General features: G+C 40.2%; 1 protein-coding gene across 1 annotated transcript; it reads left to right on the top strand.

The window, feature by feature from the left end:
- The first annotated feature begins 338 nt into the window (after positions 1–338).
- Positions 339–13889, top strand: actr2b (actin related protein 2b). The gene is made up of 9 exons (XM_080868109.1): positions 339–471; positions 2596–2706; positions 4348–4563; positions 4785–4857; positions 5514–5650; positions 6035–6184; positions 8109–8254; positions 8722–8854; positions 12241–13889. The coding sequence occupies exons 1-9, from the start codon at positions 424–426 to the stop codon at positions 12409–12411; spliced, it is 1185 nt and encodes a 394-aa protein (XP_080724235.1). The 5' UTR covers positions 339–423; the 3' UTR covers positions 12412–13889.
- Positions 13890–16390: the final 2501 nt, after the last annotated feature.

The raw sequence follows: 16390 nt of genomic DNA, 5'->3' as shown, positions 1-16390 counted from the left end.
ATGACCTAAAACACACATCAAAACTGGACCGAATAAATAACTGCATCTAATTATTGTTTTTTTTTTAAAGTCATTAAAGAAGTATGCTATGCAGTACGTAAACTTCTAACCACAACTTCATGCGTGCACAATATGTAGATGGTTTGTGACACAGTAATTATTTGTGTGATTGTGTTTTTCCTTCCTTCTTTAACTGTATGTAGGTTGATGATATGAAATTAAAAAAAATAAAATAAAAGTTGAAATAAATAAATAAAACGGGTTTTATGGGACGAATTCAAAGATGAAGAAGAGAATGTATGTCATTTGAACACACCGGATGAGCACCCTTCCCTTCCTCCTTTCGGCCGGGTTGGTGTGTCTTCCTTCCGGCTTTGCCGAAGAAAGTTGAGGGAGGTTCAGCAGCAACTGGGCTTTTACATAATGGACAGCCAGGGAAGGAAAGTGGTGGTCTGCGACAATGGGACCGGGGTAAGCTTACCGTTTTAGCTCGGCGTGTTACCAGCTCGAGTCTTGCTCTAAAAGGAGCCGTTATGTCGACTGATTTGCTGAAACAGGAAGTGGGTCTGTCACCGTCCAAGCTAGCTAGCGTTAACTGGGTGTGTAGCTAGCCAGTTAGCCTGCTAATTTTCATTCATCCAGTCCTGATGCGGAAACGGCCCGCGGACTGGATGGAAATGCACGGATAAAATTTAATTAAAATCTCTAGTTGTATTGCTCCCTCCTGCATAACTCCCTTAATTAATAGTTAACGTCCTAGGTGCAACCACCGGTTAGTAAGCTAACCGAGCTAGCCTTTCTAGTTAGCTTTTAACAGCTGGCTGTCTGGTTTCTGCTGTCTGGCAGCTACGTCAGTCATTTCAGCGATTTGTTCGGCAAACCACACGGAATTTGCAGATTCATTCTTTCCATGCTGTAGTCGGGGTTTGCTTTCCAAGGACCGGAGCTACATGTTTTTTCACTCAGTGTCGGCTAGGTGTAATGCTAGCTAGGCCGTGTCAGGTGAATTGAGGAACCACCTTTACGTTTTCTCATTCCGCAGCTTACACTAACTTCGCTCATTAAAAATTTAACCCAAGCATCCATTAGTAAGGAGTCCGGAAAGACCTCAGCAGGTGTATTTCTGCACGTATCTTTGGATCTGCACGTCGGCTGTGTGTTTACATGTACTTATTGATTAAAATTGGGGGCTAAACACTCGGAAGTTATGGGTGTGTAAAATGAAACATTGCGAAAGAGCCCCCACCACAAAGGAAAGTAACCACCATCCAAAAAGCTGCTCATATTTGCACTACATCAGATACATTTTTGTGGTCTTTTCGTCCCCAATAGTAATTATCAACATGAATGATATACTGCTGTATTTCCTTATAGCTGTACTCGCTCTTAATAAAATACTCAGCTTGTGCGCCATCAAGCATTTAATATAAACTTTACTGAGCTTTGTTTATGCTTCTAAATTGCTTCTTGCACACACACAGGTAGCACTGTTTCTTTTGGGGTGTGCAGGCTTCCTTGTCTAAACGTCAGCAGTCAAAGAGGATGTTGGCTCAGCATGTTACTGACTAATAAGGCTCTTTTGAGTTGTGAGTCTTTCAAGAGCTTTCTGTGAAACAGAGGGAAAAAACAGCCCTGTGTCAGAGTTGAACTGAGAAGTCAAGAGGAAGTGAGACGAGTCTGAACCACAGCCGTATATGTCACGAGCAGATTTGTTAAGAGCGTTGTTGCATGCTTTTTCACAGTCCAATGCAAATGCGTTTTCTTTTCTTTTCTTTTTCCCATGCAGAAAAAAGTTTAGACTGTTTATTGTTTAGTTTACTCTTGATAGTCTTTCAATGAATTTTACCATAACGGTTTCCAAATTGCATGTTTGCAGTCTGCATCCCTTGTTACTTGGTTACATTTTGTGCTGTGTATTGATGCAAAAAATGTTTTTATACTTGGTTCAAAGCAAATTAAACTGGTGCAAAAAAGGGTGTGTAGAATCAGAAAACAGCCAAATATTTTAATTAGAGCTAAAACAACTTCCTGTAACGGTATTTGCGGCTGATATTTTAGAGGTAATCGTACACCAGTGCACCCCTGATGCTATCTTTTCCTGGTCTTTGGTTATCTGAGCTCGTGCAACTATTCTAGCTGAGCGCAAAGAACAGCAAATTGTCTATATCTCCATTTGGTGTAAATGATAGTCTTTGTAGCTCTCACAAAATTGATTTTTACAAATGGTTCTAATAATATTTTATTTGTTGGTAATAACACAGAGGGGTTTTCATTGTATAAATGTGAAAATCACAGATGCAGAATATTAATGTTAAATATCTTTGTTTGTTTTTTGCATTAAAAAGGAAATTAGTTTTAGTTAAATTAGTTTTTTTTTTTAGTTAATTAATGCAGGAACTGACCACATTTAGACATGCAGTACATGAAACGTGCATCGTCATCAAACATGCTCATTCTGAATGGTAATTGGGGTCTTTGTTATCAATAGGATGATAGTAATGTTTTCAAGCTCTGTTCTAGAATTGATCTTATCAGTATTTTCTAATCACTTCCTCTGTGCTCTGGTTTTCTTTCCTTTTTGTCTCTCTATTGTAGTTTGTCAAGTGCGGCTATGCAGGCTCCAACTTCCCAGAGCACATCTTCCCTGCACTTGTTGGGAGACCCATCATTCGCTCTACAGCCAAAGTGGGAAACATTGAGATCAAGGTACAGACTGTTCCTGCTTATGCATTTTTTCCCCCTCAAGGAAATGGGTCATCGGACAAAAATATAAGTTGAAAACGGGAGAGAAAAAAAATCAAGATGTGAAATATACATTACAGAATAAAGTCAGTCTCTTATATAAGCACAGTGTCAAAGTAATAGACAGTCAAGATAGACTGTTGTAAGAGTTGGCACCCTAATGAATCTCTGAAAAATGCTTTGAACACCAGCCCACATCAAAACTAGCAGGTCCTTTTATTTTAGCAGGCAAGACAGCAGCGGTGTAAATGTCTTGACAGCTTCACATTATTTTGGCATGGTGCCTATCTCTACCTTTCTCCTTGTCCTTTCCACTTTTGTTTGTTCATTTTTTTTATATATATCTGCCTCCTCTTCCTCCATGTTTTGTTCCTCTCCTGGTGAAGTAGAATGTCCAGAAAATGGTAAGTTTAGGTTGGTGTGTGCTTCTGATTCTTGCTTGCTATAGAGAGCTGAGTCATATAATGAAATTAAAAATTAAGCCTCTTGTTTGATTGAGTTTTTCTTTTGTTTTGTCCAGTGTGTTTCATGAATTTTTTTTCATCACTCATTCTGATCCCATTTTTGTACATCCTCATTACCTTTTGATTTTGGGTCCTAAGCTGGGTATTGCTGGCTGGTAAGGCCAATCCACAGCAGTTTTTTTTTTCTCCAGGCTGAGCGTGTTAGCAGAAATAGCTGCAGTGAATCATAGGCCGGCTGTTATCGATGGAGTGCTAAAAGAGATTTTGGACCGGTTCCACTGTCAAAGTCTCTGATCTCCTGCTGCATCCTGACAGCTACCCTCCCACCAATCCTGAAGCACTTTTCAGTTGAAAACAACTTAAAATGTCACCCAGAGCAATGTGTGCCAAAGATCAGATTTTTCTGTATCTGTATGTATCATATGTATCTATTTTCCCAGCCATTTTGAAGCAGTCAGCATATTTTAATTGATTAATGTCCAATATGAAAAATAATTATTCTTTATTCTAAGTATAGAGGAAGTGCCCATACTTGAGGATGCATGGCAGACAGCTGTGGTGGAGATGGAAACACATCTGTTTTTCTTTCCTTTTTTCCCCCCTTCTTTCTTTCTTTTTTCTTTAATGACACCACATGGAGGCGATGCCTGTGACTGGTACTCATTAATGCCAAAGAGCACAGGATGAACCCATAAAATGGCTGCCTTCAGTAGGCTTTTGATGTCTCCAAGTGGAACGTGAGATGCTTGACTGTGTGGCTAACACTGAGCTCTAACCCAACAGTTGTTTACATTTTGCCGGGGTGCCTTGCATGCAGATAGTTGAATGTGGCTTAAACGAGTGGTGTACTGTAGCTAAAGGAAAGTGTTTCCAGGTGTATATGCATGGAAAATGATGCCTTGTTGTGCATGGTGGGTAATTGCGTTTTAAGTCAAAGTGCTACATGAATGCTTTTGTTGTCACATGACAGAAGTTTTCAGGTGGCAAGTAGGCAAATGAGATGACTGAGTTTAATTTCCAGACCGAGGCTATATACTCATCCTTTTGCTCAGTGACTCTGATTGTTCCACAGTGGGCTCCACAATCCTGAGGGCTCTGCTGCACTATTTTTAAATATTTATCTCTGTTAAATTTCCTGCAGGACCTGATGGTGGGGGATGAGGCTAGTGAGCTGCGCTCCATGCTCGAGGTCAATTATCCAATGGAGAACGGCATTGTCAGGAACTGGGATGACATGAAGCACTTGTGGGACTACACCTTTGGCCCAGAGAAGCTCAACATCGACTCCCGCAACTGCAAGATTCTGCTGACCGAGCCCCCCATGAACCCCACTAAGAACCGTGAGAAAATCATCGAGGTAACATTAAAATTGTCATTATCAGAGGCAGCATCTTGCAGTCTTTCGGGGGGAAATTGATTTTTAAAGCATAGCAGAAGTTGCAGTTTGGTTAATCCTCCGTGAAATGACTTCATTGTGTGCTACTTCTGCATTACGCTACAGAAATAATTTTGCACCCACGTTGCCTGCTGTAGTGTGTCAAGTTTCTCAACAGTTGTACTTCCTGTCCTCTACCACAGGTGATGTTTGAGACCTACCAGTTTGCAGGAGTCTACATTGCTATTCAGGCTGTGCTGACACTGTATGCCCAAGGTAGAGGCCTTTACATACATGTTTAGTCAAAACGGACACTAACCTTTTTCTGTTGCATAACACAGCTTTCATGTCACAGACATTTTAGACTTGTTCTTCTGCTTCCTTAAACTGCCTCATCTAGAAATTAATTTTAGCCCTAAAGTGCAATTATAGGCCCTTCAAGCGGACAGTTATAAAACGTATTGTACTATTTTCTTGATTACTATTTACGTCATTAAACTTAGAAACAAGACCGCTGTTAAAGTTAGTTGTGGAAGTTTTTGTGTAGCAGTATTTAGCTACCACACAAACACTTCTTGGTCAAAATGTTTGTTCTTACAGACTAACACAATCATATTTGTGCCAAAACATTTATCAGTACTTCTGACATCAGCTGATATGTTGTGCAAACACAGCTTTGCGTGAGGTCTGTCTAGTATTCTACTATTTTTATCAGATTTTTTTTTTTAAAAATAAGCAATTACCTACTTATAACTGCTCAGTAGCAGTTATAAGTAGGTAACTGTTACATTAGCTGTGTTATTGCAGCAGTTTTTGTGTGTGTGTGTTTACCCAGCCAGCAGTAATCAGCAGCTGCAAGCACACTCTGGATAAAATTCTCCTTGCTTGATAGAATTGCAGGTTATTAACTGTAGAGTGTGTTTGTGTTTCAGGCCTTCTCACTGGTGTGGTGGTGGACTCAGGTGATGGTGTCACGCACATTTGTCCTGTGTATGAGGGCTTCAGTCTGCCCCACCTGACAAGACGTCTGGACATCGCAGGCAGGGACATCACCCGCTACCTCATCAAGGTATCCAGTTTGAATAATGTCATCAAAGTGTTTCTACGTGAGGTGGAGATTTGGCAAAATATTCTTAGATTAATCTTTAAATAGCAGGTTCTGTGAGAACTCCATTCTAACATCCGACTTCCAAAATGTGCTGCTGAATGCACAAGTTTGAATATGTTTTGCAGCGTATAAAAATATGTCACAGTTTAGTCTTTTTTGTGTGTGAAGTCTTGCATATGTCATCAGATTCTTTGTTTGCAACTTAATGGGAAGATCTTAATTTAGAAAAGCTCCTCCAGTGCAACTTGATATATTAGGAGATTACATTAAGTGAGCCAAAGAGTCTCATTTTATTCTGCTTTTCCTTCCCTATTCCCTGACCTCTTTCTCATTCTCCATGTGCAGTTGTTACTGTTGAGGGGTTATGCCTTCAACCACTCTGCAGACTTTGAGACGGTGCGCATGATGAAGGAGAAGCTGTGCTATGTAGGCTACAACATCGAACAGGAGCAGAAGTTGGCGCTCGAGACCACCGTGCTGGTGGAATCATACACGGTAGACACTCGCATGTTTATTCTTAACAGTAATAAGTCACTGACAAATGCAGTTACATTTGGTGTGACATTGTGAGAGAACTGATCCACATGTTTGATGTTAATCCCAAGCTGGTCGGTACAGTTGCCTTATGAACGCCAATAAAAGATTTTAGGGTGTGCCGTTTTGGAAAGTGTTATCAAAACACTGCAGCTTGCATAAAAAGGGCGTTAAAAATGATTGGTGCCCTCACATGGGCATTGTGTGCATTAGTCACTCAAGAAGCCGAGCTTTATATAACAAAAATGCAGTAAAATAACAATAACAAAAATCTACATACATTAATAGTCATTAACTCAAGTATACGAGTCAGCAGCTCTGTGCATTGAATCTTTTTAAATTTTTATTCCAATTTTGGCTCTCAGTGAGTCATATCACTTTCATTTATCCAGCAAATTTAAACAACAAGACTTCGACTCCACTCCCAAAAACACACAACCCGTGAAAACAAACACTAAAATTACAAATTGCAATGATGATAATAAACAAATGAATAAAATCTGGTTCTGTTTTGTAGTGGTTAACACATTTGTCTAACGCACAAAAGGTCTCCAGTTCAAGACTCAGAAGAGGCAAAAATTGCTGGGAGAGTGTCCGGGGTAAAAGTCTGTGCCAAATCAAATATGCAGATATATCCTGTCATGACACCTTGTGAATAAGGGAGCAGTCAAAAGAAGCTTTAAATAAAAACTAAATATTAAAAAAATTTGTAATTTTTTTTTTTCATCAAAAAACAAGTTTAAATCCATAATTTTTCCAAACCTTGAGTATTATATTTATTAAATAATTGTCACGGTAACCAAGCAGCCCTACCCATCACAGGTACCAATGTGCAAAAACCGACTGAAATTCTGAAATGTATATTTTTGGCATATTAAACATCTATTTTATTTAGGTTGAATGTTTTTACAAGTCAGCAAATTTCCAGCCCTGAGGGGTTGCACGTTTTTTTTGTTTTGTTTGTTTTGTTTCCTTTTTTCCTTTAAAATGAGTTCTTTTTACGCACTCCACATGTGCACAAGTTTCATATTTCTGCCTAAAATAGCACCGGTGCAGACAGAATCCCTCCCAAAGGATTTGTTATTCAAAAGTGGCAGTATTTTGAAATAATCAAAACTAATGGGGTAACTAAATCTGTTTCAGCACTGAGCTAAGTAGACTACCACATGCCCACTGTTGGTGCAGTTGGCAGCTTTGGTACAGGACCATGCTACTGACTAACAGTTTTCTCTGAGACTCAGACATATGGGGGTGCAGTGCTCCTCCGTCAGGCTTGCTTTTCTTTCCGAGGTCCATTTCCCTGCAGAGAGAACCACAGAATCCAAACGTTAGTCCTGGTGTCTGTGTTACTGCACGCCTTTCCGAGCACATGTTGTGTCTCAGTGCGCTCTGACCATGTGTGTTTGGGTTAGTGTAGGCGACTGTGTGCGTGTAGGTGAATAGGTGCGTGAACATGTATGTGTAAGTATGGTTTTGTGTGCCGAAACAAGGAGGGCAATGTACCTGTGGCCGAAAGGTCCTGAATTGCGCGTTACATCATTTCCTGTGCAGCCACTTTGCGGCAGTGGCTAGGCTCTGTTTCCTCCCACTGCCCTTGGCTGAATGAAGCCTTTTTATAGTCACATGCATTCACTATAGTCAGTTTGAGGCCAGCACTCTCCGTGCTCTAACTTGCTGTACAGTGTCACCAGTCTGGTAGGATTTTCTTTTCTTTTGAGAAGTTAAACCTTCCTTTCAGTTTAAATCATGATTCTCACTGTAGAGTTTCACACCCTTGGGCACTCTTGTACATTAAATCTTACCTCTTCATTAGTGTCATGTTTTGTTTTGTTTTTCTCCCCCTCTTTGCTTTTTTTTTTTTTCTCATCCTCCCACACAACTCCAGCTGCCAGATGGCCGTGTGATCAAGGTGGGAGGAGAGCGGTTTGAGGCCCCTGAGGCTCTGTTCCAGCCCCACCTCATCAACGTGGAGGGCGTTGGAGTGGCCGAGCTACTCTTCAACACCATCCAAGCAGCTGACATAGACACCAGGTGAGGCCAACAAAAGGGCACATGTATACTCCACTATCAATAAAAAGCTTTCCTGAGGGTGACTCAGTGTTTCCACAGCATTAGGAAGTTTCAGCAGAGGCAGACGTTTTGGCAAGCAATAGATAGATGGATGTCAAATGGCAATGTCAGCTGATCACAGCTTTCGCTTAAGCAATGGAGGCTTTTAGACTTAAAACTAAATATTTTGTGAAGTCTAGAGTTCAGTATGGAAAGTTTGAAAATTGATCATGAGTCTTTAAAAGAATGGAACAAGGGGAAAAAATGTAAACACTTGCAAGTCAACTAAGTATGACTGATCCTTTGCTGCTTAAGTTCAATAATTTATTTTTACTCTCTTGAAGTCACTGAAGATCTGTTTGGAAAGTACATTTTCCAGCATTTGCTGACTTAAAATGAGAAAATGTGCCTTTTCCTGCTTTCACCCTTTTCTGTCTTCCTGTCATCAGGCCTGAGTTCTACAAACACATCGTTCTCTCAGGCGGATCTACCATGTACCCCGGCCTGCCATCTCGGCTGGAGAGGGAGCTCAAGCAGCTGTACCTGGAGCGTGTGCTCAAGGGAGATGTGGACAAGCTTTCGGTGAGAAACCAGCCCTCTCCTATAAAGTGACATGTAGTACTGACTGTGAGCAAAAACTGCTCAAATATGATTCACAGTATGATTGTCACTTTGAAAAACTGGGACATTGATTTTAGCTCATTAGATCTATCCAGTGTGATTTTTAAAGAGTGCTCTAGTTATAGAAAGGAACATAGAAGTCTGCATCTGGCCTCTGGTTTGAAGTAAAACATTTCCCCTGATTCTCACATTTTGTTAAAGATCTTCAGTACGGCTTTTCCCACATGTTAGAGAGCATTGAAGTGCCAGAATGAAGCACAGGGAACATGTTTCTCAAGGATGTAAATGACATCTCGCTGTGTTTTCACACACCTTGAACTTAAACCGCATGCAGCTATCATGTCTGAACCTTGCCCGTTTCAAGCACAAGACTGGCTTTATGAATTTTTTAGTGCAGTGTAGACAAACTACCACAAGGTAGTGCCAGAGGCCAGACACTCCTTTAATTTAAACAAGCGTGCAGTTAACTTCATAGTGACAAATATTTGTTTTGGTAAAATATTTCTACCTTTTCATGTCGGTATCCCAAAGACACAGATGATTTTAAACAGAAGTATTTTATAAACAAAGCTCAGCAGATGACTCATAGGTTTAAAGAACACATCATTATGTGCTTTACTTTTCTGCCTGCAACTGCAATCGACCCCAATTTTCCCAGATTGTCTCATTTTTTTTTTTTTTTTTTTGGAATTGAAGTCTGCAAAGTTAGTGTGGGAATCCAATGATAGGTTTTTTTTCCCTTTATGAAAACTCTTCAGAACTAAAAAGATGCTGATGAGTTTTTGCTAGAAAGAAACTGCTTTGTTGAATGTCAGTTTTAACTCTAGCGTTAACTAAACCACAGTCAGTCTTGCTAGCACTTGTTTTCCTGCTAGAATATGGCAAATACACCACCTCCTTGTGTAGCTTGCACCTTTACAAGTTTGTTAGTACGTTTAGACAGCCAGTCACGTGAGCAACAAACAGAAGCAGCATCCTTTGCCCTATTTGGTGAAAATATGAGTGTTTAAACATGCCACACAGAAGTAGATTGTGCTGAAGGAGATGTTTGTGTTATCATTTTTCTGTGCTGAAAACACAAATTGGACTGCCTGTGAATCTGACCACAGCTGTCATGAGGTCGCTTTAAAGCAGCATTGGTCTGTGTTTTTGATTATCAATTGATCAGATGACTCTGTAATTTGCAAGGTCTCAGTTGTCGTGATAAAACCACAGAGTTATCAGCTCACGCTGTGATTCCTGCTGGGTCTTAAAGCAGCATTTTACTGCCTGTCACCTGATTGTTTTGGTCTTATGATAGAAAGTTTATTCTTTTCGCGTCTGTCTCTGAGCTCTCAGTCGCATCGATTCCATGCAGGCAGCTTTCTTCCTATATTTCCCTCAGGAGCTGGAAAACTCCTGAGACAAATGCAGATTCTCACACAATCGTGATCATAACAGGATCCATTTTATTAGACTAAAAGCTTAGCATTTGTTGGTCGGACCAGTCAGCTTCTTGTGGCAGCTGTGTGTTTTAGCTGCAGTAAAAGTCTACGTGTTGTAGTGGTGTACAGTCTCCAGGTTATTCTTTGTTTGTGCTCTCTCTGTAGCCATGTAGCCTTGTTTTGAATTCTTTAATCCATATACCAAATAAGAAATGTAAAAACACGAACAAGGTAGTAAAATGTTTCTATAATTAATAATGGTGTTGTTTAATGTCTTTCTACAGTTTCACACTAACATTTCCATGACAACAGTGACCTCCTTCAGTCATAGATGTTGCCGTTTCAGTTATTCACTACTTCTTTATTTTTGTTAAAACAAGGTTGATATGTTGTAGATTTGTGGTTGGTGCAGGAGTAGAAACCATCATTTCACAGTGTAGCTCATAGTAAATCTACTTTAGATGATTATAACATTATGGCTCATAATCAAATCCCTATGGAGAATATAAATGGGATTTTCAGTTCCTGAACCTCACTGTCGTGTTCTGTTAATACCCACATTAGCCTGTGATAGACAGAGGCCTCATCCAGTCACCTGTCAAGAGCCTTTAAATGAAGAGCCTCCCAGTTACAGGCACTGTAAATTTGACTGGTCACATACTGGCTCCAAATGTTTCCTAATGTCTCATAGGTCATAACAGTTTTTGCTCATTTAAAAAAAAAAATCGACCTCAGTTATTAATCACATGTATGTATGTGATGGACTACAGAGGTGCCCTGCAAGCTAGCGCTTCAAATTCACGTTACTGTTATTTGTTAACAGTAAACTTGCGAGTGAACACGGGTTGATTTTCCAATTTTCAATTTATTCTTGTGGTTTTTTGCAAGCGGAAGCTCCTCGGAAGGTTTAAACACACTTAAATGTGTTTTATATTTTAAATGTCACAAAAAAAACATGTTAGTTACACCTGGCTAAACCAAGCTGTCCAATCCTACTATGGCGCAGTTCTCAAGTTTGCTGTTGGTTTAGACTGTAAAAAATTGAATTCAGCATGTTTTCGATAGAAGCTCCTTCAAACATTTGGTGTTTGTTTTGTTTTTGTTTTGTTTTTTTTAATTTATTTGAAAAAATCCCGCTAGGTCTTGAGGAAAGTCTTGGCCTGTTTAACACTTTTCTGGCCGAGGTGCATGTGAGAGTGCAGTTATCCACCACCATGCTGGTCATGTATTAGCTGGTCCTTATCCTGCCAGTTGTCCAGTACAGAGGCCCTGTCAGATATCAGATCACGCCAGTGTGCAAAAAGCTCAACTAATATTTAAGTGCATTTAATGCTAGCAAGAGGACATCGTGTGTCCTGCCTCCTGTAGTCTCTAACTTAAGCAGCTCCTGTTGTCTGAACCACATGAAATATTTTCAGTAGCTCAACTCCAGTTGTTCTTTCTCAATGTTAAAAAGTGGACAACTGTGGAAATCAGCAAAAAATGCTTGTATTTCTTTTCTTTTCTTTTCTTTTCGTTCTTTCTTTTTTTTTTTTTTTTTTTTTTTGCTTGCTTGCCTTGCCGGCTGTCTGGAGGCGGTGTATGTGTATAAACTTAACATGAGGCTGCTTCGACAGCGGACTGTGGTTAAACTATTTTTATTAAGAGAGCTCACGCCATCTGAAGCCAAGGAGCTCATTGTGTCAAGAGTTGGGTAGCCATGAATTCATAGGAAGAACTGATAGTTAAGTAAAAAGTATTATCATAATTATACCTAATTATCTTCTGATCTTAAGCTTGTATCAAGTTAGTTTCTATCTGATTTAGACCACTCGAATTTTGATATAAATCTCCTTGACATTGATTAGAAAAACATGTAGACTTTTGGGAACTTTGAGCAGTATTGGCAACTCATCATTCTCCTCTGTGTTTCTTTTCCTGTAGAAATTTAAGATCCGGATTGAGGATCCTCCCAGGCGAAAGCACATGGTGTTCCTGGGTGGAGCCGTGCTGGCCGACATCATGAAGGACAAGGACAACTTCTGGCTGACCCGGGAGGAGTACCAGGAGAAAGGAGTCCGTGTGCTGGAAAAACTTGGAGTGACCGTCAGATAAAGCACTGGACGGACAGAACACCCACACGACACACACACACACACACATGAATATACACACAAACACACACATACACGACATGCACACACATTTCCACCCCTTGCCCACATCGCAGAGTATATATCTATTTATCCCTGTTCCTCTCTGTTTCGGCCGTTGATTCCCTTCAAACACCGCAGGGAATCCAGCCATCACCTTCCCGCTCTCTCCTCTCTCTCTCCACTCTGCCTCTCTGCCTCTCTCTCTTCTCTCCTGGTTTGGGATTGGTTCACACTTTTCCTCGCAAGCCCCAAGAAACCAATTCCATCTTTGCAGATTTCCACTGATTCTTGCTGAGTGCTGGTGGGAGAAGGTTAAGAGCTGTCAATGCAGCATATTTACCTGCAGATTAGGCTTGTTGTGAATTAACACTTGTCGGGTAAACCGACCAGCCTCAGCAGAAAGCTTAGTTTCCTCCCTTGTTAAACCTGTAGAGGAGATAAAATGATGCAAAGTTTCTAAGCAACTCGTAAGCGTCTGTAACGTCACAATCAGGGTCCACCACAAACAGCCACGGGCCGCTTTGAGCATCTTTTCCGGGTGAGCAAGAACTGATCACATTTTTATGTCGGTTTTTATAAATGATATCATGACTTTTCTTTTCTGGGAGAGGGATTACTTTTGTTTTTGCTTTTTTTCCTTTTTTGTTGGATGTATGAGTTTGATTTCCATCTTTAAATTTGACTCTTTTCTTTTTCATTGACTTTTGTTGCTGTGCACTGCTACCATTGTAAATGGAGTGTATTGTAGTAACAGAAGGTCCTCCATGTGTTTTGTTTTCTTATTTTATGAAGAATTAATGGTTGATTTATAAAGGGACAAATACACAAACTAAAAGCCCCTGAGCTTGACATCGAGTGTGTGACGGTACTTTAGGGGTTCGTTGGTGGTGACACAGTGATGGGGTGTGGGGAGGGTTAGTATTTTTTTTTTTTTCCTCGTCAGACAGCTTGGCCTCTGCCTCCTCTCTGGTTATAAATCAGAAGTTGAACGAATGGGTGTGAGCAGTTATAGCAATATTTCAAACTGTATCGACGCTATAGTACCTCACTCATCGTGTTCCTCCAGATCCACCAAAGCACGGAGGCAGTGGCAGGTTTTAGGATGAGATCTGTTTAAATTTGGACACCTGGAGCATCGCAAAGCTGGGAAATTAAAACAGTATATTATACGGCTTATTTAAGTTCTCCAGACTTTCATTCCCAACGGTCGACTTAATGATTACTGGAGGCACTTCTATTTTGATTACGATAAATGTGTATATTTTTTTTCTCCTCTTTCCATGAACGTCTATCCAGTGCCAAGTGCAGTTAATGTTAACTGGATCTCATGTTTTAATGTCTTTCTTTTTGTCACAGTTTTTTGTTTTTACTTTCCTGTGTTGTTCATAGCATAACTGCCTAACGCTGATTTAAATAAAGAAAAGTGATTTATAAGGATGTTTGTGTGACAGGTTCCTTCTTTTTTTTTCTTTTTTTGGCACATGAAGCTTCTGTTTCACAAATTTATGGCTCGGAATAAGAAATCCTGACCATTGATTTGTAAATATTTATCTTTTGAAGTCTATATTTGCGAGTAGGGGGCAGATTAAATGGGTTGATTAAGTACAATGACAGGAGAAGGGTGTAGGTGGCCGAGGCTCATCCACAGAAGAGGACGAGACCTCTGCTCACAGACCCGAAGGAGGAAGAGGAAATGGAACAGCGGCAGAGGACTGGCGCCACCAGAGGAAGAGGCTCTCTTTCCGTGCCTGAAATAAAGATCGCACCCAGACTCTTCCGGCCTTGTTCCATTTTAATCCCTCGACTCTTGCCACTTCCCTCTTAACCCTGAACTATTACCTCAGGAGCGCCGTTTGAAATTTCCTCCCCATCAGAGCACAAAGGGCATCACGTAAGGATGTTTGCAAAAGTAGTGGAGCATTTCATTGTGGTTTTTTTTTTTTTTTTTTTTTTTTAATTTATTTTCTGTCACTTCAGAATATGTATTCGCTATGAAATGAGTTAAAAATCCGCCACATGAAAACATGAACTTTACACATTTTAAATGGTGCACTCAAGTTCCCCCAAACAGCTTCTGAATAAACTTTGTTTAGCAGTTATAAAATAATTCTTCTTTAATACTTGTTTTCCTATAGTTTTGCTGCCCAAACATTCTCTCTAAACTCTCTCTTCAAAGCATTATCCACAGGGTGGGAGTAGAGAGACATTTCCTCTCAGCAGCCTTTATCTCATGTTCAGGCAATCAAAAAAGTATGCTGAAGCAACTATCTCTTCGAACTTTACATCTGTAACGTCTCTGTTCAGTTTGAGTGAATCAAGCAGTTTTCGACCTGATGCAAAAACAGAACAGGTTAAAATGCTACAAAGGTAATACTCCCCGAGTTAACTGTTGAACGAAATCTTTGTGGTAAGGAAGGAAAAACGTTAAATCCTGCCTATTTTTGGGCATGGGACCACGGCCACCCATTCCTGTAAACTGCACTGGGAAGTGAGCGCCGGTGCTCATGCACCCAGAGAGGGGCCATGCTGACCCCATTACACGAGCAGATATCTTAAATGCTTGCACATGTGGACGGCGATGCTGTTTGCAGCCGTTGAGCTGCTTAGCAGGCCCCCAAAAGCCCTCAGGGACCTTCTTTCTCTTCTCTTTTCTCTTTCCCTCCCCCTCCCCTCACTTGCTCCATCATTATCGCCCACATGCTTTTCCAGAGACATCCTGAGTGAAACAGCTCGACGTCCTCGATGGCTATCACATGTTCCTCCTGTGGAGGGAGGCAGCTCCCCTGGAAGACATGTTGAGGAGAATAAGACAGGCTGTACTAGCCTCAGTTTTTCTTTGTGCTTTCTTTCATCAAATATGTTGCAAAACTTTTTAGAAGTTTCAAAGTCATAGGGAAAAACTTGTGGCTTTGACATTTTTTTGAATCCTCTGGGTCTCCTCGTGAAATCACCCTTTCTCTTTTCATGAAAAGTGATTTATAACGATGTTTGTGTGTTAGGTTCCTTACATCAAACTTCTTCTGTTAGCTATTACCTCACTAAGTTCTACCACGATTTAAAACTGTTTAGGGACTTCATATAACCCTATATTGAATTTTTCAGTATATTTGATCTACATTTAAGCAATTTCTTTCAGATGCTGGAAGATGGACCTAATAATATAAATCATTGTTCTCTAAATCTTTATCTTCTTGGACTTGCACTGCAGCAGGAATTGAGGCCAGTTTTTTTACACAAACCCCACCCACCTCAAAAAAGAAACAGAAATACAGGTCTTATTTTTGAAGGGTTCACCAGAGGATAAATCCTACTGACTTTGGAGATTTCTTGTATTATTATTGGAATTGGTGGCTGTGGTCCCATGCCCAAAGATAGGCAGGATTTAACTTTTTTCTCCTTACCACAAATATTTTGTTCAACAGTTACCTTTGCAGCATGTTAACACGTCCTGTTTCTGCATCAGGTCTAAAACTGAACAGAGATGTTACGGATTTAAAAGTTGAAGATACAGTTGCTTCAGCATACTTTTTTGATTGCCTGAAGTAGGGTCATTGTAGTGTCACTGTTGTTTTGGAGCACACTGGGGAGACCACGGCCATTGGGGAGGGCTGTTGCAATGAGGGGCTGTGCTTCATGTGCAATGATTCCTAGGTGGGTGGTACATGTCAAAGTAAAAACCACATGGATAAACTTTTAAGCATACCACTGAATTCTAAACCTCCAGGTGATTTTAACACTGCTGATTTCTGTATGAACAAATGAAAAAAATATATAACTTAATTTTATTTCAGCTTTACAAACTTATCAGTAATGGCATAACTGATGTGTGCTTACAGTTACAATAACGTATCTCCTACTTTTACTGATGGGTTGAGTATAACAGTTTGTATAGTCAGTATATTGTAATTAGCTAACTGTTTCAGTTGTTCATAGCTAAT

The sequence above is a fragment of the Rhamphochromis sp. 'chilingali' genome, assembly GCF_963969265.1.
Source record: "Rhamphochromis sp. 'chilingali' genome assembly, chromosome: 20".
NCBI classification, from domain to species: domain Eukaryota; kingdom Metazoa; phylum Chordata; class Actinopteri; order Cichliformes; family Cichlidae; genus Rhamphochromis; species Rhamphochromis sp. 'chilingali'.
This window is presented reverse-complemented; position numbering and strand designations above follow the sequence as displayed.